The sequence below is a fragment of the Heptranchias perlo genome, chromosome 13 (assembly GCF_035084215.1).
Source record: "Heptranchias perlo isolate sHepPer1 chromosome 13, sHepPer1.hap1, whole genome shotgun sequence".
Taxonomy (NCBI): domain Eukaryota; kingdom Metazoa; phylum Chordata; class Chondrichthyes; order Hexanchiformes; family Hexanchidae; genus Heptranchias; species Heptranchias perlo.
Genome location: NC_090337.1, coordinates 43,057,711 through 43,083,705, shown reverse-complemented (window position 1 = coordinate 43,083,705; position 25,995 = coordinate 43,057,711). Strand labels below are relative to the sequence as shown.

At 39.7% G+C, this 25,995-nt stretch overlaps 1 protein-coding gene across 3 annotated transcripts in view; it reads right to left on the bottom strand.

The window, feature by feature from the left end:
- ift80 (intraflagellar transport 80 homolog (Chlamydomonas)) overlaps nt 1-25,995 on the bottom strand; it is a 203,265-nt gene that overhangs the window by 59,399 nt on the left and 117,871 nt on the right. For all 3 annotated transcript variants that reach the window (XM_067995379.1, XM_067995378.1, XM_067995377.1), the window contains exons 7-9: nt 3,218-3,397; nt 1,442-1,560; nt 1,009-1,083 (exon numbers count right to left, since the gene is read on the bottom strand). In XM_067995379.1, coding sequence (XP_067851480.1) covers nt 1,009-1,083; nt 1,442-1,560; nt 3,218-3,397 — 374 coding nt within the window. The remainder of the gene's footprint in view (nt 1-1,008; nt 1,084-1,441; nt 1,561-3,217; nt 3,398-25,995) is intronic.

Below are 25,995 nucleotides of genomic sequence, written 5' to 3'. Positions count from 1 at the left end.
ACAACGTGATGTGTTAGTTACTGCCAGTCAACCTCTCTGGCACTGAAAATGAACTATTACTAGTGTGGAGTCTCATTCCTTCAGGTTTTAATTGTTGTTGGCGATTTTTAAAAAAATTAAAATTACATTTTTTTAAACTTATTCTTTCTATCTTTTTTTTCTCTCTCTCTTAACCCAATCTTTCTTTTCCTCTCTTTATTTCTCTTTCTGTACCTGATTTGACATTGAAATCACCATTCTAACGTACACTAAACTAGAGGTCATAAATATAAAATAGTCGCTAATAAATGCAATAGGGAATTCAGGAGAAACTTCTTTACCCAAAGAGTGGTAAGAATGTGGAACGCGCTACCACAAGGAGTAGTCAAGACAAATAGCATAGCTGCATTTAAGGGGAAGCTGGATAAGCACTTGAGGGAGAAAGGAATAGAAGGATATCCTGATAGGATTAGATGAAGTAGGGAGGGAGGAGGCATGTGTGGAGCATAAATGGAGGCATAGACCAGTTGGGCTGAATGGCCTATTTCTGTGCTGTAGTTTTGATATAACTCGATGCAACTTCCTTCTCAGTCCTTGCACTGTTAATTTCACAATCCTTCAATCTGATTGGTTAAGGAGATACACAGTTGCTTGCCCTGTTCACTCAGGTCCCAGATGCCCTGTAGAGGGTGCCACATCATTTCCATCTTGCACTTCCAGCAACTTGTGGTGCAAAATATCATGGAGGTTAAACGGGCAAGGGCAAGTCTAACTAATGGCAGGCACTGTTTATTGCCCTACTACAGCAAATTCTGCGCCAATATTTAACACATGTTAAATAATTACAAAATAATTGATCAATTTTTCAATAATTATTTAAATTATGCTGATTACATTTTTATATATTTTGAAGAAAAAGTGTAATTTTACATAATTGATTGAGATTCAAATTACAAACCAAACTCCCTTTTTATGTAGGTGAAAGTTCTGTTTATAATAAGTACCCATAGATTAATACTAATCTCTTACCTCTCTGCTTGTAGAATTAAACTAACAGTACCTTCTTTTAGGTCAAATACCAGTGGGGTATTCCAGTTCTTTGTACTGAAATAAAACACAGTAAACAGAGAATGTAAAGTATATAAATTCACGGATATACAAAGTTGAGATTAGGAAAGAAACCAGAGAGTGTAACACATTTTAGTGCATATTGTATATTATACACAGCTAACTTAAGCTCAACTTAAAAGATTTAGCTTAACATACTGTTTTTTTCAAGAGGAAGGAGCCAAAAAAAACGCAGATTCTATAACCATATCTTTTGACACATCTTCTTTGTGTTATCATGTAATAGAACTACTGAGATTTAAATTTAGTATAGGAAATACCTAATTGACAAAGATATCCAAAAGTTATTTTGCCAAAGGACACTGCATATTTTCAGAGAAAAGATTTTACTCACCTATACACATAACACTGCAGTGAGGTTGCAACTACCAAATGTCCATGAGACAATGAGGCCTTGATCACCCGGTCACGGAATTCTAAGACATCTAGTGCATCATTCAACACATTCCGCACCTGTTACGAAACACAATCAAAAATCAACTACTTCAAAGCATACTTCAGAACTTTTTATTTACTAGATATTGTTCTCTAGGATGTGTCTCCAAATAAACTAAAGATGACTATTTCCATAAGTGATACAGATCAGCCATGATCTAATTGAATAGTGGAAAGACTCAAGATGCTAAATGGCCTACTCCTGTTTCTATGTTCCTGTACATTAATAGATAACCCTTTAAATTCATCCTTTGTTTCATATATGTCTCCAACAAAATCAATTAGAAATCACTGAGTCTTTTGAGTGACTTACAAACGGCACTGTCAGTAAGATGATACTATAACACATGGAAGTGGCCCATGATAGAGCAGAGGCATGTAGTCCATTTTCTCTAAATTAAGCATTACATGATTAATATGTAACTGGTCAATTTTTAAAATTTGATTCTGATAAGTGGGTCTACAGTATTGCCCGGTGACTTGAAATACAGTACTTCAGGTGTGATTTTTATCAGGATAAGTGGTAGCAGATTTAACGCTGGAAATAGCACGGCCACACAAAAATTGTATTTCCATCTTGCTGGCTTTATGCATAAATTTAAAGTGCCTGCAGAGTAGACTATCCACACTCTAGTGACCACTTTCTTCAGCTGCAGCCAGCAGGTCACTGGAGGGCAATGGATTTATGTCTGTGTGGTAACTATTAACTTTTAAAATAAATTATTTTATTATTTTAAAATGTGTATATCCTAAACTATTTATACCATATATATCTGCCCTATTGAGAACTCCAGCTTTCTCTATCCATTAAGATGGATTTTTCAGTGGGGTTCTTTCTTACCAATCTATTCCAGTGACATCAGTTACAGGGAATGGCAGAGACATCAGTGTCCAGCTACATTTCTGACTGGCTCCGTTTATTTCAGTGGCAGCCGCAACTGCTGGAAAGCTTTCTATCAGTTGAATATGCAGTAATACGCAGCCTGTAGAATTTTTAAATCCTTCTGAATCTAGGGAGAGGATTCTAGTCAAAACTCAGATGAAGCCTGATCATGCTTTGATTAGAAATACCCCAGGCACCATTTATGGCTGTTGACTGTTATCAATTTCTTTCCACATCTCTTTAAAATTGGCTGATTTCAACATTTTAAAAGGAGAAACGGATGTCAATATGCACTTTACCAGCTAAGTAAAAATTTCTAAAGTCACCAGAATAAAACTGTAGTAGGGAATTATCCCACTGTCAGCATCTTCTGGTGTTAACCACTGGGAGGTGTTTTTACATAGCAATGGAAAGAAAGATCACCTGAGCAACATCTCAAAGTTATTGTTGGCAAAACCTCTTAAAAGGAATTTTTCTTATTCCTGCAGTACATAGATGATGATATAAAATAGACAAAATCACTTTTATACCATCATAAAATGGCTCTTAAACAACTATCCAGAAATATGGTCCATGCCAGAATAAAAATTCAGAAAACAGGAGTCACAATGTCCACATGTTCAAACTGGGCCTCTTTAATCTGAAGCTTTTTGAACTAAAAGAAGTTTGTCCCTGCAATGCTGACAACTGGACAGGGCTTGTCCTTGACTAAGTGTTAACACATATCTCTGAAAATCAAAAGATTCTCTTATTATCTAGTCCCATGTGGATTTGATTTTTAAGAAACTGTACCTGCATAGATCTTCGTTTAGTCAATGTGATTTCAAAGTTCTTCCATTCCCAACGCTGTTCTATGATATGGGCAAAGATCACATGGCCATTTCCACAAGCTCCAGCTATTTGAGTACCATCAACAGACCAAGCAATATTGAACACACTTCCTGTATTCGGCTTTTCAAGTGCATAAGACCACTGTAACATAAAGACAGAAAGCATCCAACCACATTACATTTCATTTAAAATACTTCAAGACAAATCAATTCTCTAGGTATCCAATTCTTACTTTGTTTGCAAAAAGATTGTAATATATTTAAAAGTGTCAGATAATATTTGTTCCACCTAAGTGCCAGGTAATGACCATCTCAAACAAGAGAAAGCTCAGCCGCTTCCCCTTGACCTTCAACAGCACCACCAACATCAAGTTCCCCCATCAGCATCTTGGCGGTCACCATTGCCCAGAAGTTTAACTGTACCAGTCATATCAACGCTGTGGCTACAAGAGCAGGGCACAGCCTGGGTACTGAGCACCGGATGGCTCACTTCCTGACCCTTCAAAGCCTCTCCACCATATATAAGGCTCAAGCCAGGGGAGTGATAGAATACTCACCACTTGCCTGCATGGATGCAGCCCAACAACACTCAAATAGCTCAACATCATCCAGGACAGAGTGGTTCACTTGATCAGTGCCCCTGCCGATATCCACCCCTCCACCACTGGTGCACTGTGGCTGCAGTATACATGATCTACAGGATGCTCTGATCCTCTATCATCCTCTAGTTTCTCTCCTATCTCCTGCCATGCCCTCTCCAATCCTGTACATGAGTCCCACCTCTTGCTCCCTTGACCCTATTCCCACTAAACTGCTGACCATTCAACTTCCCTTCCTGGCCCCCATGCTAGCTGACATTGTGAACAGATCCCTCTCCTCAGGAATGTCCCCATCCCTTTCAAAACTGCTATCGTCACTGCATTCCTCAAAAGACCTACCTTCTGCCCGTCTGTCCTTGCAAACTATCTAGTGCGTGTGAAGAAATTTTCTCTTTCAGAAACTCTAATCTTCACTTGTGCACATGCTGGAGGTACAATGCTATGTGCCAGAAAATGTGGGATTTACTTTTGCACTGCAAACACTTATTGACAACCAAGTAAGTACTCACTCAAGTATATTCCTTTTAATACATATTACTCTAACAGTAGATTCCCTAAAACTAAAAAGAATTCCTTACAGTTATTTCTACAGAGGTCTGCTCTGTTAAATGTAAACAATTTTACAACACCAAGTTATAGTCCAGCAATTTTATTTTAAATTCACAAGCTTTCGGAGGCTTCCTCCTTCCTCAGGTGAACGAAATGAAAAATTCATTTCTCATTTTGTTCACCTGAGGAAGGAGGAAGCCTCCGAAAGCTTGTGAATTTAAAATAAAATTGCTGGACTATAACTTGGTGTTGTAAAATTGTTTACAATTGTCAACCCCAGTCCATCACCGGCATCTCCACATCACTGTTAAATGTAGCATAACAAAGGTCACTTCCTTTCTAAGTGTACAGTTTTTCAACCACAAATTATTCTTACCTTTGCAAATGTTTCTGTTAACTGTTAATTAAGTCTCTATACACTAACTTTCTTAAACAGTGCATTCGCTAGAAATAGCCAGTTATCTAAATAATTTTTTATATATTAAGTATTCTTTATAAGTATTCCTTTTAAGTCGAGAAAATGTTTGGAAAATCAATTAGATGATGAGCAGTGATAAAATCCAATATTTTACACATTGAAATGCAGTAAAGTGATAGCTATTATTAGGTCTAAGAAACACACAAAAGGCGGTCATGTGTAATGCGTTATGTTAATCTGTCATCTCCTGCTGTAATATAGCTCCAACAATTTAGATCTTCACATGTAATTAAGTCAATAATTTCACAAAAAAAATTATCTAACCCACAGTCAACTGTACCCTTGCACCCCCACACAAAAGAACATTGTGCTGTTCAGTGTTACTGTGCAATCAACAGTCATCAACTTTGACCTTCTTTAATGGCCAAACTGAACTTTTCTGAATTTGATGGGATGGAAGAGAGATGTTGAACATGTGGAGTCCCTTTAGGCCAGCTTAAAAGTTGTTCTGAGGAAATGAAACAATCGCTTTCTGTTGTCTACATTACTGTAGGCCTCCACATGTTCTTGCACTACAAATACAGCTGATATCTATCTGGTGACCTTTGACCAAGAGAATCAGCATTTTATATATGCAGGTGGCTGGCAGCTACTAAGCTTTGTAGGAGATTTAAAACTTTACTCTTTCTCTGCCACACATCATTCTTTGTATAGCGTATCAAAATAAAGTTGTTGACCAACAGAATGCTTTCAGAAAAATATATTTAGTGAATTAACTAACTTAAAGCAAGTAGGAATGGATACAACAAAATCTATTCCTAAGCACCAAAAAATGTGGACTCCTTATCATAGTTGCAGTTGCTTAGCAGTGTACATGCTAATACTTTACCAGATTAAAATTATCTAAGGTACCGCATGGTAGGTTGTTACATAAGGTTAAATCTCACGGGATCCAAGGTGAGGTAGCCAATTGGATACAAAATTGGATTGACGACAGAAGACAGAGGCTGGTTGTAGAGGGTTGTTTTTCAAATTGGAGGCCTGTGACCAGCGGTGTGCCTCAGGGATCGGTGCTGGGTCCGCTGTTATTTGTTATTTATATTAATGATTTGGATGAGAATTTAGGAGGCATGGTTAGTAAGTTTGCAGATGACACCAAGATTGGTGGCATTGTGGACAGTGAAGAAGGTTATCTAGGATTGCAACGGGATCTTGATAAATTGGGCCAGTGGGCCGATGAATGGCAGATGGAGTTTAATTTAGATAAATGTGAGGTGATGCATTTTGGTAGATCGAATCGGGCCAGGACCTACTCCGTTAATGATAGGGCGTTGGGGAGAGTTATAGAACAAAGAGATCTAGGAGTACAGGTTCATAGCTCCTTGAAAGTGGAGTCACAGGTGGATAGGGTGGTGAAGAAGGCATTCAGCATGCTTGGTTTCATTGGTCAGAACATTGAATACAGGAGTTGGGATGTCTTGTTGAAGTTGTACAAGACATTAGTAAGGCCACACTTGGAATACTGTGTACAGTTCTGGTCACCCTATTATAGAAAGGATATTATTAAACTAGAAAGAGTGTAGAAAAGATTTACTAGGATGCTACCAGGACTTGATGGTTTGACTTATAGGGAGAGGTTAGATAGACTGGGACTTTTTTCCCTGGAGAGTAGGAGGTTAAGGGGTGATCTTATAGAAGTCTATAAAATAATGAGGGGCATAGATAAGGTAGATAGTCAAAATCTTTTCCCAAAGGTAGGGGAGTATATAACGAGGGGACATAGATTTAAGGTGAGAGGGGAGAGATACAAAAGGGTCCAGAGGGGCAATTGTTTCACTCAAAGGGTGGTGAGTGTCTGGAACGAGCTGCCAGAGGCAGTAGTAGAGGCGGGTACAATTTTGTCTTTTAAAAAGCATTTGGACAGTTACATGGGTAAGATGGGTATAGAGGGATATGGGCCATGTGCAGGCAATTGGGACTAGCTTAGTGCTTTAAACTGGGCGACATGGACATGTTGGGCCAAAGGGCCTGTTTCCATGTTGTAACTTCTATGATTCTATGACTTATAGGGAGAGGTTGGATAGACTGAGACTTTTTTCCCTGGAGAGTAGGAGGTTGAGGGGTGATCTTATAGAAGTCTATAAAATAATGAGCGGCATAGATAAGGTAGATAGTCAAAATCTTTTCCCAAAGGTAAGGGAGTCTATAACGAGGGGGCATAGATTTAAGGTGAGAGGGGAGAGATACAAAAGGGTCCAGAGGGGCAATTTTTTCACTCAAAGGGTGGTGAGTGTCTGGAACGAGCTGCCAGAGGCAGTAGTAGAGGCGGGTACAATTTTGTCTTTTAAAAAGCATTTGGACAGTTACATGGGTAAGATGGGTATAGAGGGATATGGGCCATGTGCAGGCAATTGGGACTAGCTTAGTGCTTTAAACTGGGCGACATGGACATGTTGGGCCAAAGGGCCTGTTTCCATGTTGTAACTTCTATGATTCTATGACTTATAGGGAGAGGTTGGATAGACTGAGACTTTTTTCCCTGGAGAGTAGGAGGTTGAGGGGTGATCTTATAGAAGTCTATAAAATAATGAGCGGCATAGATAAGGTAGATAGTCAAAATCTTTTCCCAAAGGTAAGGGAGTTTATAACGAGGGGGCATAGATTTAAGGTGAGAGGGGAGAGATACAAAAGGGTCCAGAGGGGCAATTTTTTCACTCAAAGGGTGGTGAGTGTCTGGAACGAGCTGCCAGAGGCAGTAGTAGAGGCGGGTACAATTTTGTCTTTTAAAAAGTATTTGGGCAGTTACATGGGTAAGATGGGTATAGAGGGATATGGGCCAAGTGCAGGCAACTGGGACTAGCTTAGTGGTATAAACTGGGCGACATGGACATGTTGGGCCGAAGGGCCTGTTTCCATGTTGTAAACTTCTATGATTCTATGATTCTATGATTCTACTACAGAAGATGCCTATTGCACACTATGTGGAACGCAGGTACTTTTTGAACAACATTTTAAATCATGAAAGTTTATGATCATTTAAAATATTACCAAGTTATAGTACTTTATGCCACAATATTTTTAAAACTATTGTGCTAAGAATAAGTAACAAATTGTTAATTTCACTGAATTTATTACACAATTAACTAAAATTATATCTGTTTAATTTACCACAACATAAAATCTGCTTTACTAGATAAGGGTGTGCATAACTGCAAACATCAATGCAGGATTTTACCTGCATGAAAAAATATCAACACTAGTTTTACGTAGTAACACAAGGGTCAATTTTAACCCTACCCACCTGATAGAAACCAGGTGCGTGGACAGTTGAAAAGAAGCAGGTTACTTACACACTGAGATCCCGACCATTTCTGATTTTAAGCTGTAGGGTTTCGCAGGTGGATAAGGCACCCGCCTAAAAAAGGTGGGAGCCTCAAAAAATATGTAAATCGGGGTCATATCATGTCAATAGAATCCGGATACCATTTTAACAGAGTTTCAGGCAGTAGAAGACCTTCTGTCCATCTGGACCAACTAACCACAGTATTCCTTTGATGCATTTCTAATAACCCTGAATCCGATTTGTTGACATGAATTTGTCAAGTTTTTCTTGAAATCCATCAAGGTTTCTTGTTTCACCCCAATGCCAGTACTCTGTTCCACATATTTACCAACATTTTAGTAAAAAAAAGTGCTTCCTACTTTTCCTAATTTCTTTTGTTGCCCTTAATTTGTAAAGGTGATCCCTTGTTCTTAAATTCTGCACATGGCAGAAAAGCTTACTTGGATCCAATTTGTCCAAAACTTTTATAATTTTAAATATTTATAACACATCCCCTCTAAGTCTTCTCTTGTCAAGAGAAAAGACCCAGTCTAGTCAATCTTTCCTCATTTGTCATTCCATTAAGAAATAGGAGCAGGAGTAGGCCCTATGGCCCCTCGAGCCTGCTCCACAATTCAATCAGATCATGGCTGATCTTCGGCCTCAACTCCAATTTCCCACCCAATCTCCATATCCCTTGATTCCCTTAGAGTCCAAAAATCTATCGATCTCAGTCTCGAATTTGCTCAACAACTGAGCATCCACAGCACTCTGGGGTAGAGAATTCCAAAATTTCACAACCCTTTGAGTGAAGAAATTTCTCCTCAGTCCTAAATGGCTGACCTCTTATCCTGAGGCTATGCCTCCTAGTTCTAGACTCTCCAGCCAGGGGAAACAGCCTCTCAGCATCTACCCTGTCAAGCCCTCTCAGAAGTTTACATATTTCAATGAGGTGACCTCTTATTCTTCTAAACTCCAGAGAGTATAGGCCCTTTCTACTCAATCTTTCCCCATAGGACAACCCTCTCATCCCAGGAATCAATTGAGTGAACCTTCGCTGCACTGCCTCTAAGGCAAGTATATCCTTCCTTAGGTAAGGAGTTTTGAGATCAGCTATTTCACCCTTCTCTATACCTCCTCCATTAACTGAATAGACTTTTTAAAACAGGGAGTATGTAGTACCAGATGTGAGCTCACCGGGACCAAATTCAAGTTTTAAAATTACCTCTCTGGATTTATATGTTATACCCCATGCTATGCATCCCAACATTCTGTTTGCTTTTTTAAGAGTCTGGGACCATTGTGCAGATGGTTTTAGTGACCTGTCCACTAAAACCCCCAAGATTTCTCTCCTGCTCAAGTATATTTCCATTTAGTACATAATCTGCATCAACCTTCCCTCTGCCAAATCTCAAATTCATAATTTTCCTGTAGTAAGCTGCATCTGCCATTTCTCTGCACACTGATTGAGCTTGTCCAGATCCTTTTGAATTTGTGCACATTGATATTCATCACTTGCCACAGCTCCCAGTTTGGTATTGTCTGCACATTTGGACACAACTCCTTCCTCTAAATCATTTAGAAAAATTATAAACACCAGCAGCCCCAACACTAAACCTTGTGACATTCCACTGGTAACTGGCTACCAACCAGATTACCTGCCATGGATGACTACTTGTTGTCTAGCAACCAACTATTTGCCAATCCATTTTAATACATTCTCATCTATCCCATGGACTTAGACCTTATGTAGGAGCCTATTATGTGGCAGTGCTACATGCCTTCCTGAAATCCAGGTAGATAATATCTACTGGTTCTCCCCTATCTTTTTTTTTCCAAGATGGCTCCTGGGCTGGCAGTTCCTTACTGAGCTCTTCTTCTCTGCAACTCCATCCTTGGCCATCCATTGTCATCCGTTGTCCCTTCTTCCGCTGCTTAAGATCTTCTGGTTCTGATTGTGGATGCATTTTAGCCATAACTTCAAGTTCAAGCTACATGTTTAAAACTACCTGTGCAGAGCTCATCCCCCAATCCTGCTTGTTCTTTGTTTTCACTGAGCTCTTTTCAGCGACAGTAACTCTGCTCAAATTTGACTTCCCATCTCCTGGATTCCTCTGACATCAGGATTTCACTGCTCTACTCTACTACTCTGTAAGACTCGGCTGCTGTGACTCCGCTCTACTACTCAGTTGCTTCAAGTTTTAAGGTAACTTTTTCTATACTACAGCCATCCACAACCTGCTGCTGTTACCTGCTGAACTTCTGGCTGTACTTTAGTGCCAGACTGTTCTCAACCTCGGTGTCCTATTTGACCCTAAGCTCAGCTTCCGACCCCATATCTTCTCTATCACAAAGACCGCCTACTTCGTAATATCGCCCGTCTCCGCCCCTGCCTCAGCCCATGTGCAGCTGAAACCCTCATCCATGCTTTTGTTACCTCCAGATCTGACTATTCCAATGCTCACCTGGACAGTCTCTCATCTTCCACCCTCCATAAACATGAGCTCATCCAAAATCCTGCTGCCCGTATCCTAACTCGTACCAAGTCTGTTCACCCATCATCCCTGCAATCGCTGGCCTACATTGGCTCCCAGTCCACCAATGCCTCGATTTTAAAATTCTCATCCTTCTGTTCAAATCCCGCCATAGCTTCACCCCTCCCTATCTGTGTAACCTCCTACCACCCTATAACTCTTTAAGAATTCTGCATTCCTCTAACTTTGGCCTTTTGTGCATCCCCCAGTTCCCCCCCAGCATTGGCGGCCGCGCCTTCAGCTGTCTAGGCCCTAGGAACTCCCTCCCTAAATCTGTCTGCCTCCACCCCTCTCTCCTCCATTAAGATCCTCTTGAAAACCTACCGCTTTGACCAAACTTTTAGTCACCTGTCCTAATATCTCCTTTTTTGCTCAGCATCTATTTTTGTCTGATTAGGCTCCTGTGGAGCACTTGGGACATTTTCCTATGTTAAAGACACTATATAAATTCAAGTTGTTGTTGCTATTATCTATCAGGTCTGTCATCTGCTCAAAGAAATCTGATAAATTAGTCAAACATTGCTACCCTCCTAAAACGATGCTGACTGTCTCAGATTAGCTCATGCTACTCAAGGTGCTCACTTATGTTATTCCTCATGATACTTTCAAACACTTTGCCACCAGTGGAACTAAGTCTTACAGATCTACAATTCGACAGTCCAATCCTTACTGCTTTTCTGAAGATGGGAGTCATATTTGCTATTTTCCAATCCTCTGGGATTTGGCCCAAGACACAAAAAATATTTGTAAATACCCTTCCAGGCAGCGCATTCCAGATGATAACAGCTCGCTGCGTAAAAATGTTTTTCCTCCTGTCGTCATTGGTTCTTTTGCCAATCACCTTAAATCTATTTCCTCTGGTTCTCAAACCTTCTGCCAACGGGAACAGTTTTTCTTTATTTACTTTATCCAAATCCTTCATGATTTTGAACACTTCTATCAAATCTCCTCTCAACCTTCTCTGCTCTAAGGAGAACAATCCCAGCTTCTCCAGTCTATCCATGTGACTGAAGTCCCTCATCCCTGGAACCATTCTAGTAAATCTTTTCTGCACCCTCTCTAAGACCGTCACATCCTTCCTAAATTATGATGCGCAGAATTGTACACAATACTCCAGTTGTGGCTGAACCAGTGTTTTATAAAGGTTCAACATAATTCCTTGCTTTTGTACTCCATGCCTCAATTTATAAACCCCAGGATCTCGTATGCTTTTTTAACCACTTTCTCAACCTGTCTTGCCACCTTCAAAGATTTATGCACCTATGCTCCCAGGTCTCTCTGTTCCTGCACCCCTTTTAGAATTGTACCATTTAGTTTATGTTGCCTCTCCTCATTCTTCCTGCCAAAATGTATCATTTCGCACTTCTCTGTGTTACATTTCATCTGCCCATTCCACCAGCCTGTCTATGTCGTCTTGAATTCTATCACTATCCGCCTCACTGTTTGCTACACTTCCAAGATTTGTGTCATCTGCAAATTTTGAAATTTTGCCCTGTACAACCAAGTCCAAGTAATTTATATCAAAAAAAGCAGTGATCCTAGTATCGACCCCTGGGGAACACCACTGTATACTTTCCTCCAGTCCGAGAAACAACCGTTCACCACTACTCTCTGTTTCCTGTCTCTTAGCCAATTTTGTATCGTCACTGCCTCTTTTATTCCATGGGCTTCAATTTTGCTGACAAGCCTATTATGTGGCACTTTATCAAATGCCTTTTGAAAGTCCATATACACAACATCAACCGAAATGCCCTCATCAACCCTCTCTGTTACCTCATCAAAAACCTCTTATCAAGTTAGTTAAACATGATTTGCCTTTCACAAATCCATGCTGGATTTCCTTTACTAATCCACACTTGTCCAAGTGACTATTAATTTTGTTCCAGATTATTGTTTCTAAAAGCTTCCCCACCACCGAGGTTAAACTGACTGGCCTGTAGTTGCCAGGTTTACCCTTACATCCTTTTTTGAACAGGGTGAAACATTTGCAATTCTCCAATCCTCTGGCACCACCCCCATATCTAAGGATGATTGGAAGATTATGGCCAGCACCTCTACAATTTCCACCCATACTTCACTCAGCAACCTAGGATGTATCCCATCCGGACCGGGTGACTTATCTACTTTAAGTACAGCCAGCCTTTCTAGTACCTCCTCTTTATCAATTTTTAGCCTATCCAGTATCTCAACTATCTCCTCTTTTACTGTGATGTTGGCAGCATCTTCTTCCTTGATAAAGACAGATGCAAAGTACTCATTTAGTACCTCAGCCATGCCCTCTGCCTCCATGCGTAGATCTCCTTTTTGGTCCCTAATCGGCTCCACTCCTCCTCTTACTACCTGTTTACTATTTATATGCCTATAGAAGACTTCTGGATTCCCTTTCATGTTAGCCGCCAGTCTATTCTCATACTTTCTCTTTGCCCCACTTATTTCCTTTTTCACTTCTCCTCTGTACTTTCTATATTCAGCCTGGTTCTCACTTGTATTATCAACCTGATATCTGTCATACACCCCCCTTTTCTGCTTCATCTTACTCTCTATCTCTTTCGTCATCCAAGGAGCTCTGGCTTAGTTTGCCCTACTTTTCCCCCTCGTGGGAATGTACCTAGACTGTACCAGAATCATTTCCTCTTTAAAGGCTGCCCATTGTTTGATTACAGTTTTGCCTGCCAATCTTGCATTCCAATTTACCCGGGCCAGATCCGTTCTCAAATCACTGAAATTGGCCCTCCTCCGATTAAGTATTTTTACTCTACATTGCTCTTTGTCCTTTGCCATAATTAATCTAAACCTTATGATACTATGATCATTGTTCCCTAACTGTTCCCCCACTGACACTTGCTCCACTTGACCCACTTCATTCCCCAGAACCAGATCCAGCAATGCCTCCTTCTTTGTTGGGCCGGAAACATACTGATCAAGAAAGTTATCCTAAACATACTTTAGAAATTCCTCCCCTTCTATGCCCTTTACACTATTACTATCCCAGTCTACATCAGGGTATTTGAAGTCCCCCATTATCACTATGCTATAGTTCTTGCACCTCTTTGTAATTTCCCTGCAAATTTGCTCCTCTATATCCTTCCCACTAGTTAGCGGTCTATAGAATACACCCAGTCATGTGATGGCGCCTCTACTGTTTCTTAACTCTAACCAAATAGATTCTGTCCTTGAACCCTCAAAGACATCCTCTCTCTCCAGCATTGCAATATTCTCCTTAAACAATACTGCCACCCCACTCCTTTTCTTCCTTCCCTATAAGAATGCTTTACTGTTCTGCTTGATGTTTCCAGCTATGCTTTCTTAGTGATCTCTTTTTGCAGCCCTCATCAATATCTTAGCCTATCTTTATAGATCTCCCGATCCTGAACAATGAAACATTTTGTATGCTTTCCTTCTTTCTCCCTAAAGTCTTTCACAACCTTGTTCAAAACACAAACCACCTTCAACCTACAGCTAAATTTTAGCAGCTAAAAAGACTGCCATCAGTATATTAGACTCAAAAGTAATAATTATTCTGTACATTCTATTTGTAAATACAGCATTTGTATCTCACCTCTTCACAAATAGCTTTTAAATAATTAACAGTGAAATCATCTATTAAACCATGAAGATTTTTAAGTGCAGCTGTCCTCACTCTTTGAATGCAGTTTTCTGTAAATGTACCAGAGGCAGGTGAGTCAAAAACAGAAAATCACAGGAATGTCTGTACCTTTTATACAATCCATATAACTTCCTTTTCCAGCCCCCTAAAAAGAATGGTCTTCCCTTTCCAATTGGGCCATCTTCAATTCTTTTGGCCGAAGAGGGCAAAATTGCACAACATCAAATGGCAACACCCTCAGGTTCCCATTCCCCACATAATATCCTAGTTCCTACTTTCACTCTGGTTTGTTTTTAAGGAAAGCTTTTTATACCATAGAGCTTAGTAATAAATTAAGATTAAGTATGAGTAATAACAGTGTGAAGATTATTTCATCTACTCTCTCCTTGATTCCATGCCGCTCCACTAGACATACAGTTAGGGTGGAATCTTTCCTTGAGGTGTTTGGTTTTTTAATGCTACCAAAACTAGCAATTCAGCACTGGAATTGCAAACCCACATTGCACCACTCTGTGACACCTTACATTTATAGAGTGCATCACCTTGCAGCTATACACGTTTTAAACTGGCACAGTTGAAGCAGATACTAAAGCTAGGGCTTGGCCTATGTAAGTGACTTGAAAGAAAACATGAAATCAAAATCATACAGGAAAGCAATTTATAAAACCCACAAGCCAAACAACAGATGCAGTACTGTTGAAAATATATGTCCCATTCACAGTATGCAAGGAAGTGATGCTGATTGTGATGAAGAACTGAGGATGTCTACATATATATGTGTAGATATGGGGGCTTTAGGGACCATCATAGCACAGGAAAATAAAAGATATCCTAGCCATGTGGCTTGCACACTCAATACATGGGCAATAACAAATAAAGAAGAAATTATTTCACCAGGGCAGGTGCACTTCAGTAAATTAATAATTATTTTACTCCTTTAAATTATAAGAGTAGAACTTCTGATTGGTGAAGTTCATGTACAATTACTAAATGCGCTCATACTACATTCCTTATTTTAAACAGTATATTTTGCATAAAAATAGCATATGCAAGAATGTTGTATCAGTACATTAAACAGTTGTATGGGAAATTTGGCCATTGGAAGCTCTATCCTCTAGTCCTTACATAAGTTGGTACCTTTATATTTAATTCATAAATTTGAAAACTATGAGTGTGCATGCTGTTAATATCTGCACATAGTATTCTATTTACTTGTTGTCTGGATGTGAGCCTTTGCAAATAAATATTTTTTAATTACCTTATATTTTAATCGAAAAAATTCTATTTTTTTTACTTCTAAATATATTTTAATACCATCAGGAAAAAAGATACAAGAAGAAAAATATCTGCTCAATGCCAAAACTATATACCAGATCCTATATAAGCAAAAATACACGATCTCCGGGTAAGGAAAATTAACTTACTGTTGAATTACTGCTTACCTAACGCTTTTAGTTTGTTTTGTAACTCGATTTCTTTTACAGTAGACAGGAAATATGACATAGCCTAGTTCTTTAAGCACTTGGCAGAACAGCAAAAAATCAGGATTCAAACCTTTAAAGGGACTTGCATCATGGGTATCTGACTTCAAGCTAACGCCATGATGTTGAGATAATGACGATGTCATAGTGGAACTGGTACAGCTGCCTATAAATACGTTTATTGCATAATTGTCTTTTAAAAAGGTTCTGAAAGGACAGTGAGGAAAATATGGTGTATTAGCATTGTCTACTACAAAAAAATCCCCAAAAAGTAACACCTGCTGATAACAATTAAGTTAAATATAGCTAACATGAGTTGCATAACATTTTTTTTTGGTATATTTCTTTTCAGTTTACTGCCCACCTCTCTTGACGGCATTGTTTGATGCTGGGGTATGGTTCCATGCGTGATGACAGTCCTTCAGTATTTCACTCAAGTGGTTAATCTTTGTGAATGAGTCCTAATAGTGAATGCCAGCAAGCCATTTGACCACATGGAGGGGACATTACAGCTCAGACTGATTTTGTCCTCACCAAACAATCACGCACACAATTTCCAGCACAGATCACTGGACAACAATCAGGAGGAATTATAACTGTTTTTCGCCATTCTGTAGCCCAGACATTTTGTGGCCAATTGTAGCATCCTGCTGAGATCAGCTAACTCAGCACAGACTGGAGGACTAACCTGGGACCTCCCCAGTTTGTTTACCTCAGTGACACAACAGGCAGTGCATTGATCGATTGAGACACTGGGGCAGCTCAGACTTGGAAAATACTTGATTATATGAATACAAAAGCAACTATTCATGAGATTAATAAAGTGTAGGAAACAGAAGGCACAACCAAACTTATTTTGTTCTATAGAAAAACATCTTAAGGATAAGGGGCTTTTGACATGAGTCCTTATGTCAGCAAAAAAATAGGTTTAATTAACATAAAGGAAAACACAATGAACAGCTATTTGCAGTTTTTTTGTACCATAGTTGCATTTTTATTTGGAACAAAATGAATGAGTATGATATGAAACCAAAAACATTTTACACAAAGGTGTTCCCAACCAGTAAGATGTAGGAAATTTAATCAAATCCACAAGGAACATTATGAGTACATATGCTATTTTAAAATAAGTATATTAAGTAATATGTTCTCTTCCTCTCAAAGTTACACCAAAGTTTTAATTGAAATAATGTATATATTAATTACAGCAGAGTTTACTATTGGCAGCATTTTGTAACCCAAGGCTATTCTTAGTGTACTTCAGTTCATAAAATTGTCACAGCATCTAACTCTCCCCCTACCACATATTGGTACTGCAGCAATAATAGGGGTATCACAACACACTGGGCAGTGGCAATCCTGGTAGAGGCAAGTGGGAGTGAGATCTCCATCAGGTGGTGAGGGAGCAGTTGGCCTCACTGCCCAAATTTAAATTATATGTCCACATTTATAATATAAACTTGCCACACTTTAATTACATCCTCCCACCAGTGGTGGCACTGGAGCACCTCAGATTTGTGTCTCCTAACTCCTCAAACAATACTGCAGAGAAATTCTTATGCTCCAACTAACTCTACTTCTCTGTTCCCAAAATGTCATGTTTTGCTCTTCAACCATAATTAATAATATAAAATCAAAGTATTTTATAAAAATATGAAAATGTATGAGTTTAAAAAGGGAACTGAATTATGTCTGTACGCCCTGCCCTCTAAACTCTTTTCAGCTAAAGACTATACTTGATCTTGATTCTCCACATGCAATGCCAAAAAAAGCAACTAGTAAAATTAAATGTAAATGATGTGGGAAGCTAATTATGCTCCACAAAAAGATATTGTAAAATCATAATAAATGTGAATGTAGCAAAACCCCAAAAAAGAAAACATAAGCTCTCCTATGGATAACTGGAACTTCAAATCAATAAGGTTTTCAAAGACAGAAAACAAAAATTGTCTGGGGTACATTTTGGGGAAAGAAATCATGTAACTGAAAGCCTGAAAATGCAAATTAAGTATGCCCAGTAAAACAAATGGGAAAGCAAAGAAAATGTTGGAATGATATGAATTACAAAACAAACCTAAAACACAATGTTTTAAAAAACAAACTAAGACTACAGAAGGAGGTAATTTCTTTTCTGTTCAGTCATTGTGAAGGAACTGGCAGTATCGAATTTCTTTGCCCTGGATAATCAGCAATGAATTCAGCTGCTCTTTAACATGCTTGGAAGCTCCAACATTTCTACTTTTTAACACCAAAGTGTGTTTGTTTTTAAACACAACATGCTACAAGGTGAATGTTAAGTTCCCCTCCTCAATTTTTTTTTAACCCTGCAGGAATTTCAGTACAGTTATTTCCCATGAAGTTGATTCAACCATTGGGACAGAAGATGAAAGTAAATTTGCATTGGCAGCCAAAAGTAAGTTAAAGTGGTTATAAAACTAAATTCAGTGTACAGGGCTCTGATTTTAACTACCCCCACCTGGTGAAAACCTGGGGGGGGGGGGCGCAAGGGGCAGTTAAGATAACGGAGGTCAGTTAACCCCCCCCCCCCACCGCTGATCCACGCTTCCTTCCCACGTGTTCCCATATTAACCTACTCTTTTGAGCAGGCGAGCAATACACCCACAGGAAGGAAGTGGGATCCTGTTTTAAATATGCAGATCAGGTCCGATGATGTCATCAGGAGTGATCTACAATTTCAAGCTGAGGCCTGAGCGGAGGCGGGGTGGGGGGGCAGGAGTGCTCCTCCAGCCTCACAAGCAAGCTGTGGGCCTTCCTTGCACTAGGCTACCTCCCCTACCCAATCGTGGCAAGACACTGCCCTTTTCCCCGATTGGGCCAAGACACCCCCCCTCCCCCGATCGCCACCAGATCCCCCACTAACTGCTGGGGACCATTCCCACTTGCCTCCTGTTTGCGCTCCCGCCCGCCAGCCAGGCTGTCAATCTAGCCAGCTGTCAGGCGGGAGCCTGCAGCAGGTTATTTAAATGAGGCCCTGCCATTAAGATCAGCAGGGCCGCCACGTCCAGGTTTTCCCTGCGCTCCCCCGCACACTCCCCGCCTCCCCATTAATATCGGGGCCCATGATTCCTGCCTTCTTTAGATGTGAATGTAACCTCATCCTCTGGCCAGAAACTTCCTTCTCCTCAGGAACCGCTTCTATCCGCTTCTGCACACTTGTGCTCTGCGAATCACCCAAGTTGTTGCCTTCAAACTAAATCCCCCAGGGTGGATGGATCTGTGTTAGTGCTTTGCAGAGTGATTTTAATTGATGTGGTGCCGCATGAGGTGCTGGGAGATTTTATTTCTGTGGGCCTGAGACAGCTTCTTCTGCCATATTTGCAGGCACAGAAGGAGCAAATAGTGATGGCAACCTGTCCTCATAACAACTTGTTGCCAAACAAGCTTCGCCAAACATCTGGCATGGAGCTGCTGGTCTAAGCAAGTTTTTGTGTCATTTTACTGAATAGGATGGAGAATTGAAAGGAAGAAATGTTGTATAAACCCTTGGTTGGGTCTACGCCTCCTGCTTCTCCATCGAAAACCCATCAATAGATTTGAAGGGCCTTCTCCTCAAAAGACTTTAAAGGATACAAGGTAGCCAGTCCAGCTACAGTACCCATAGCGTCCCACAAAAACAGAAGCATGAATTGTTTAACTGTCATTGGCACCATCAATTTTACCTACACTCATGTGTCAGGATAGCCTCCTTTGGTATTGTGAAAACAGAAACATGCAGCACACAGGTGCTGGTTATGGAAGGAATTGGTGGTGGGTTGTCCTGTGCAGCCTTCTACTGAAGGAGGAGATGCTGGATAAGAGAGGTGCTGGAAAGTGCGTAGTCCAATGCACCCACGCAAAGGTGGGGACAAAGTGAAAGAATGTATGAAAGAATCGCAATATCATGATAGAAATGGTTTGTACAGTGCATAAATATGAACTGATGTTGTGGTCTCTGACCTTGACCACCCTGGTGATGCCACTGGATTCCTTACAACACTGTGCTGTGACAATGTTGCTAGCATTTATGGAGTCTGCAATCTCTTACCAAGCTCTGTATCTCACCATCTTGCTGCCCAACGACCATCTCACAGAGAGATCCCTCTTGAGCTGCATTTCTTGTAGCAATATTTCCATCACCTCCTCATCAATGCAGGGGGCTCAGCTTCTCTCCAGACTGTTACTAAACATCTCTTCAGCTGAACTGTGCAGCCACCATCCTTATCAGCAGTTTCCACCTTAAGCTATTACGGGATTTAGCAGCAAACAAACTCCCTCTTCCAATTGAGTGTGCATCCAATCCCAGGTGCTACATATACTTGTTGCGTGGCCACAACATACATATCATCTGAAGCCAAAAGTATCGGTGTGCACATTTTGGTAGTACTCCATCTGAGTTGCATGCAGGAGGAGGGGCAAAGGAAAGGAAATCAACCCTAGTATCTCTGAAAACTTAGTTCAAAGTCCACCATGTTGGCCACTGGGGGATGTTTGCTAAATCTATTGCACAGATTTCTATAATGTAGTTTTTGGACTTTAATCTTTAATTTTTTTTATTCTAAGTTTGATGAAAAGAAAATCATCATAGCAGATAAGATAGGCTGAATGGAAGTCTATACATCATTCCTCCCTCCTCTGTATATACTTGTGATATAAAAATAACTGAATCTCATGTAAAAAAAATTACAAAAGTTTTAAATGCGAATGCTGTTCTCTTGTCACTCGCTCACTGACGCTTCATCAATATGAAAAAAAAGTCTTCAACTTGAGAGTATTTTTAGTGTTACAAAGCTGATTCCTTATTTTTAAATAAACACTTCTTTAGCTTTATAGCAGCCAAAGACTGAAGTAGATATGAAATATATGAACATCTATTTTCATTTAAAATAAATAAATACAATAAATAAGTCAAAAAATGAACATAAGATTTCAAACAGTTTAACAGCAATGAGAACATAAAAGTGATAATATCGTAGAAAGAGCTCTAGTAAAACACAACAGCTTAGTGAAAGAGTTTAAGTACAATATATATTTAATTGATTTAATGCAGACAATTCTATGCAGAAATTTAAAGTCTTCATGACAAACAGAATAAGAGCAGAATAAGAACAACAGGAATTTGGAATTTAAGCCTTGCACCTAATATTTAAGTTGTGGAAGGGTTAATGACATATGTACCAATGGCTCCCGGAGCAATAATCTGCTGATTCAGCTCCTTTTACCTTCAACATATTTGAAAAAAAAACTTGCACAACTTTGCAGAGCTAGTCAGATCTGGAACTCTTCAAGCAGTAATTACTTCAGTGGCATGTGACTCTCTCTCGCTCAGTAGAAACCCCTCCCCCATTTCCTAGTGTGCCTGTTTCTCCAGCCACTGTTTATACACTGTGTCAGAAGGGAGGGTTGATAGTGGAGGTTTGCAGGATGAAGTGATGATCTTGGATAGTAATGTTATAAATCAGTGCTTCAGGCAGTTACACAATGGACTCCAGCTGGCTCTAGTTAGCTTCTTATAGCTGACTGAACTGCTTTGGCAGCTTGAAAACCAAGTTCCGTGTAAATCCTTAGCACCATAAGACTGATTGTGTAGAGTGCTGACACAGACTTCTAATACTGAGAGCCGAGACTGCTGACACAGTTTCTGATATCAACTGCCAAATTTTTACCATTGCAAATGACGAATACAGCTCTCTTATTATTGGAGAGATATAATGATGAAACCTTTGAAAACACTTTCAAATTATTATAAACAGTCTCACAGTAATAGTCTAAGTCATGCCTTAGACTCTTTATTCACTGACTGTGATTTTTGTTTTGTTTTTAGCAATTATACGAGCCTAGAAATTGCACTGTGATATTATCTTACAAACACTTAACGCTTGGGTATCAAATTCTTCTAATTGGAGCCATTAATCCGTTATTTTAAACAGATTAATACCTTCTTTAAAATAGTGACCAGAAGAATTGGATATTATTTCCACAGTAATATCACAAAGCATAATTTCCAGGCTATGGTTAGAAAAAATTGGAATGCCACAAAGAAAGCCAATGTACAAAATTGGCAATTTTGGAATTATAAAATGTTGTCACAGTAACATAAGGTGATTTCAAATTCTGCATATATATTTATAATAAATTAACATCACACCATTGACCTTAATGCCAGTGTACTCTTGAAATATTATACCATGGCATGTTTCTATCAGAATTCTGACTAGCATAAAAGATATAATTACATGATTTTTTAAAAATCATTTTTATTATGAGAGAGGTTAGTGCTGATGTGATAAAAATGAAAATCTTTTATTCTCATATATCTTTTATGGATTTTGATTGGTATATCTGAGATTTACTTTCTTATAGTCAGCAGTCAGTCTGAAGCCACCAAGAGAAAAAGCAAGGCAGATACTCCATGATAGTGGACAATGTCATAAGATGTAAAGGACTGCGTTTCAAGGGTCAGTTTTATTTCAAGTGTTAGTGCAAGAGAAGTACTTTTGTTTTTTTCTGATATTCCAAGGGGAATAGTAAAATCTGTAATTACTGTAAATCTTCTGTTTGCATTTAATCCCGTTCATTTTCTGTTTACTGTTCAACAATGTGGAGGAGTAGTTTATGGGTTAAGCCATGGTCTGATGGAGATTTATTCTTCCAGAACCCAAAGTTGAGGAAATCACATGGTAGCGCAGATATATCCAGCAAGCAAAATACAGTGATAAAGGTTCTCTGAACACAGCATAAAAATGGAAAAGTGCAGGTCCCATAATTCAAAGGCCGATATATGGTAAATATCCTTTATTACTATCATGGACTTCTGGGGAAAAATTAAGTGCAAAAAGATTTGCTGCAGCCAGAAAAGACTGGATTTGCATTTAGAGCAAAAACTGTATTTTTCCCTGGCAATGTCAGGGAATTTCCTGAATATTCAAGTTTCAGCATTTGCTTTGTTATCAGAACATCTCCAAAGCAAACATAAATTACTTTTCTATCAGCTGGATGAATATAGATTTTCTTCAGTAATAGTTGTATTTTATGTATTTGTGTTACTGATTATTATAAACAATAATAACACTGACACAATAACAAGTGGAGAATCTCAGCAAGACAAAATGTTTTTTGAGGGGCAAGGGATTTTAGTACTGTAAAGAAAGCATAATTGGTTTTGAAATTATTTCTCTTAAACCAAAATATAATTGTGTAAACATATCCATAAATCTGTCTTTCACTCTTCTATCTTTGTGAATAACTACAATTAAAGTAGATTTTGTGATGAATCCAAAAGAAGCAAATGAACAATTTTTTTTTCTTCCCTCAAAGGCTATCAATCTAGCCAATAAATTAAGACTAACTGTAAAAGTCAGATGCAGTGACCCAAAGCACACTATTGGAATCAGATGAGTGAAGTAAGGAGTTCAGTACAATGAATAACAACAGTTAATTGCTGCAACCACACTTGGCAGGTTATGTTTATGTATGGAGTCTCCCGTCGAATCAACGGATGAGTCTCAGCTGTTGTGGGTCCACTGAAGGGAGAAGGGACCAATCCTGGACACACATATACAGCCACATTTCACACTGAAAGCCAGATGAGGTGAGTGGATCAGTTGTTTTGCCTGCCAGGCACATGATAGCCAGATCTTGAAACCTGAAATTCATTCAATCAACCTGGCAGCCGTGACTCTATCGTAGTCTTAAAGTATGCCATCTATGAATCTCAAAATTGGAGCTCTTCTAAAATCAACTGTAATTACTACACTGTCCAGACATTTTCTATAGCTATCCATAAGAGAGGCATGCCATGTTTAGCTAAATTTCACCCAATCTTTACTTTGAAGATATTAGTTGCCGAGACAAAATGACCTCAAAATTAGGCTCAGGGATAACAGATACGAAGCATTTACACATTTGTTTAAAATTCCTCTCTCTACTATTTAGTTGAGATGTTAAACCATTTATTTTAAATGGGTTACCCCTCTGCTAAAATAGCAGAGACGGGAGCTTCAGATGAATGTATAGGCATTCATATATATTAGCTCACACTTAATTTCAAGCCCAATACGAATGAAATGCAACGTAACCAGGTTACACATCAATTTTATAATATAAGAAGTGGCATGCACTGCTGAGTGTTACATAGCAATTGTTTGGGAAGGATGGTGACTTATGATATTTCAAGTTTTTCAAGTTATTGGTATCATGCAGCTGATTCAAAAATCTGAATTTCTTCATAGATAAGTGCGATGACTAACAGCATTTGAGAAACTCTTTATATGAATGAGAGAACTGTGGTTGTTCCCTGCATAAGAAAGGATGATATTTTGAATCCTAAGCATCAAGTGAAATCCCTGTTAAAAATGTTAACAGCAAATCAAAAATGAAAGAGAAGCTCAGGGAAAAAAAAGCTGTAATGGCAAATCATAATGAGAGAAATTATGTGCACGATACTGAATATCTCATTTAAAAAAAAACAAGGCATTATGGCACGTCTCAGTGAGAAATAGAAGCACTACAATAAATTATTCCCAACTACAAATGCAAACTCAGGTTGGTCTGGTGACGACACTACTGGTTGAGCTAAGCCAAATTTAACAGAATGGAAAATTAAAGGGGAGTGTCATAATGAGAATGACAAACATTTACAAAACTGGAGAGCATTTCAATCTATTAGCAACCTTTGCTAAGGCTGAAGGGGAATATGGTTAAGAAGTGCTGGACCAGAATGAAGGGAAAGGGACACAAAGGTGCAGGCATGAGACTGCAGTCAACTAACGGCGCAGCCCAGCATTTCATCTCCTCTGAAGTTGAGGTAGTGCTACATTAAATGCTTCCAAGGAGGGTTTTCCCTTATGCCACATTCACAGCATCATCCTATAGGTCAGCATTGCAGCATACCTGCAAGAAGAAGCAGCCAAGTTCAAGTCCTCAACTGATTGTTATTGCCCTTGCATATGTGCAAGCTCTATACTGCATGATAGACACTGGTGTCCTTGCAGCAGATGACCGAGCACGGTATTTTACCCTCTGCTGATGCAGACCCTGAGAAGGCAGGTTACCATGATCATTCCCAGGGGGATAGCCAGGAAATGGATGGTCGCATCTGTGGCCAAACGGGTAAATTGGCTACTGATCACCCTCGCAAGCTTTCTTTCATGCAATACCATGTCATGCATCCAGCATGCCCATGGACTGGAAAATTGTGCTGCGCCCTTCAATATCACCTTTTATATATGTTAAGAAAGCTCCCATCTGCTTCAGGCTGGAATATAGAATAGGGCTTAAAACCATCAGGAATCCAGCAGAACTGACTTCTGCTGGAACTCCTAACTTCCACCACCCCACTAAGACAAAAACTGGCCTCACTGAATAGAAATGGAGAGACTACAAATTGAGGAAATTTATTAACATTTTCCTGTTCTCTTGGATCAGCAAACTTTGACCCAGTTCGCACATAAGTTAAAAAGTAGTGCAGGTGAATTTATTTTCAATGAAGAGTCTGGCCAATGGCCTTTGACTCCTGGGTCTGGAGTTTCCTCCTTGGGCACAACCCAGAAGTTAGAACCGATAAATGCAACCAATGTTGCACCCATTTTGCCGATGTCAAGTCACTTCCAAGTATCCTCCCAATCTCAGAACACTCCCAAACTTAAAATGGGCATAGATAAGCAGAAATCAGTGTAAACAAGGACTCAAGGAGAGCGCCAAAACCACACCATGGCCCCGATATTACCAGGGAGGCGGGTTGGCAGCAGGGGGTCGACTGGGCACGTGGGTAACCCGCCCAGTAAAAATCGGTGAGTTCCCACGCGATCATGAGTAAATTGAAGCCAATTACCTTGGCTTCCGGGTTTCCCGTTGGAAACCAGCACAGCGGGCTGACTGTGCACCCACATCACAGGCTGTCAGCTGGAGAAGCCCTATTTAAAGGGGCAGTTCTCCAATGCTGCTCCTGCAGCAAACAGTCAAAATTACAGCATGGAGCAGCCCAGGGGAAAGGCTGCTCCTAGGTTTAATGATGCCTCACTCCAGGTCTTACTGCATGGGGTGAGGAGGAGAGAGATATTCTACCTGGCAGATGGGAGGAAGTGGCCTGCCTCTGCCACCAAGAAGGCCTGGCTCAAGGTGGCAGAGGAGGTCAGCAGCACCACCAACATATCCCGCACTTGGATACAGTGCAGGAAGCGCTTCAATGACCTAACTAGATCAGCCAAGTGAGCACACTTACTCATTCTCCTA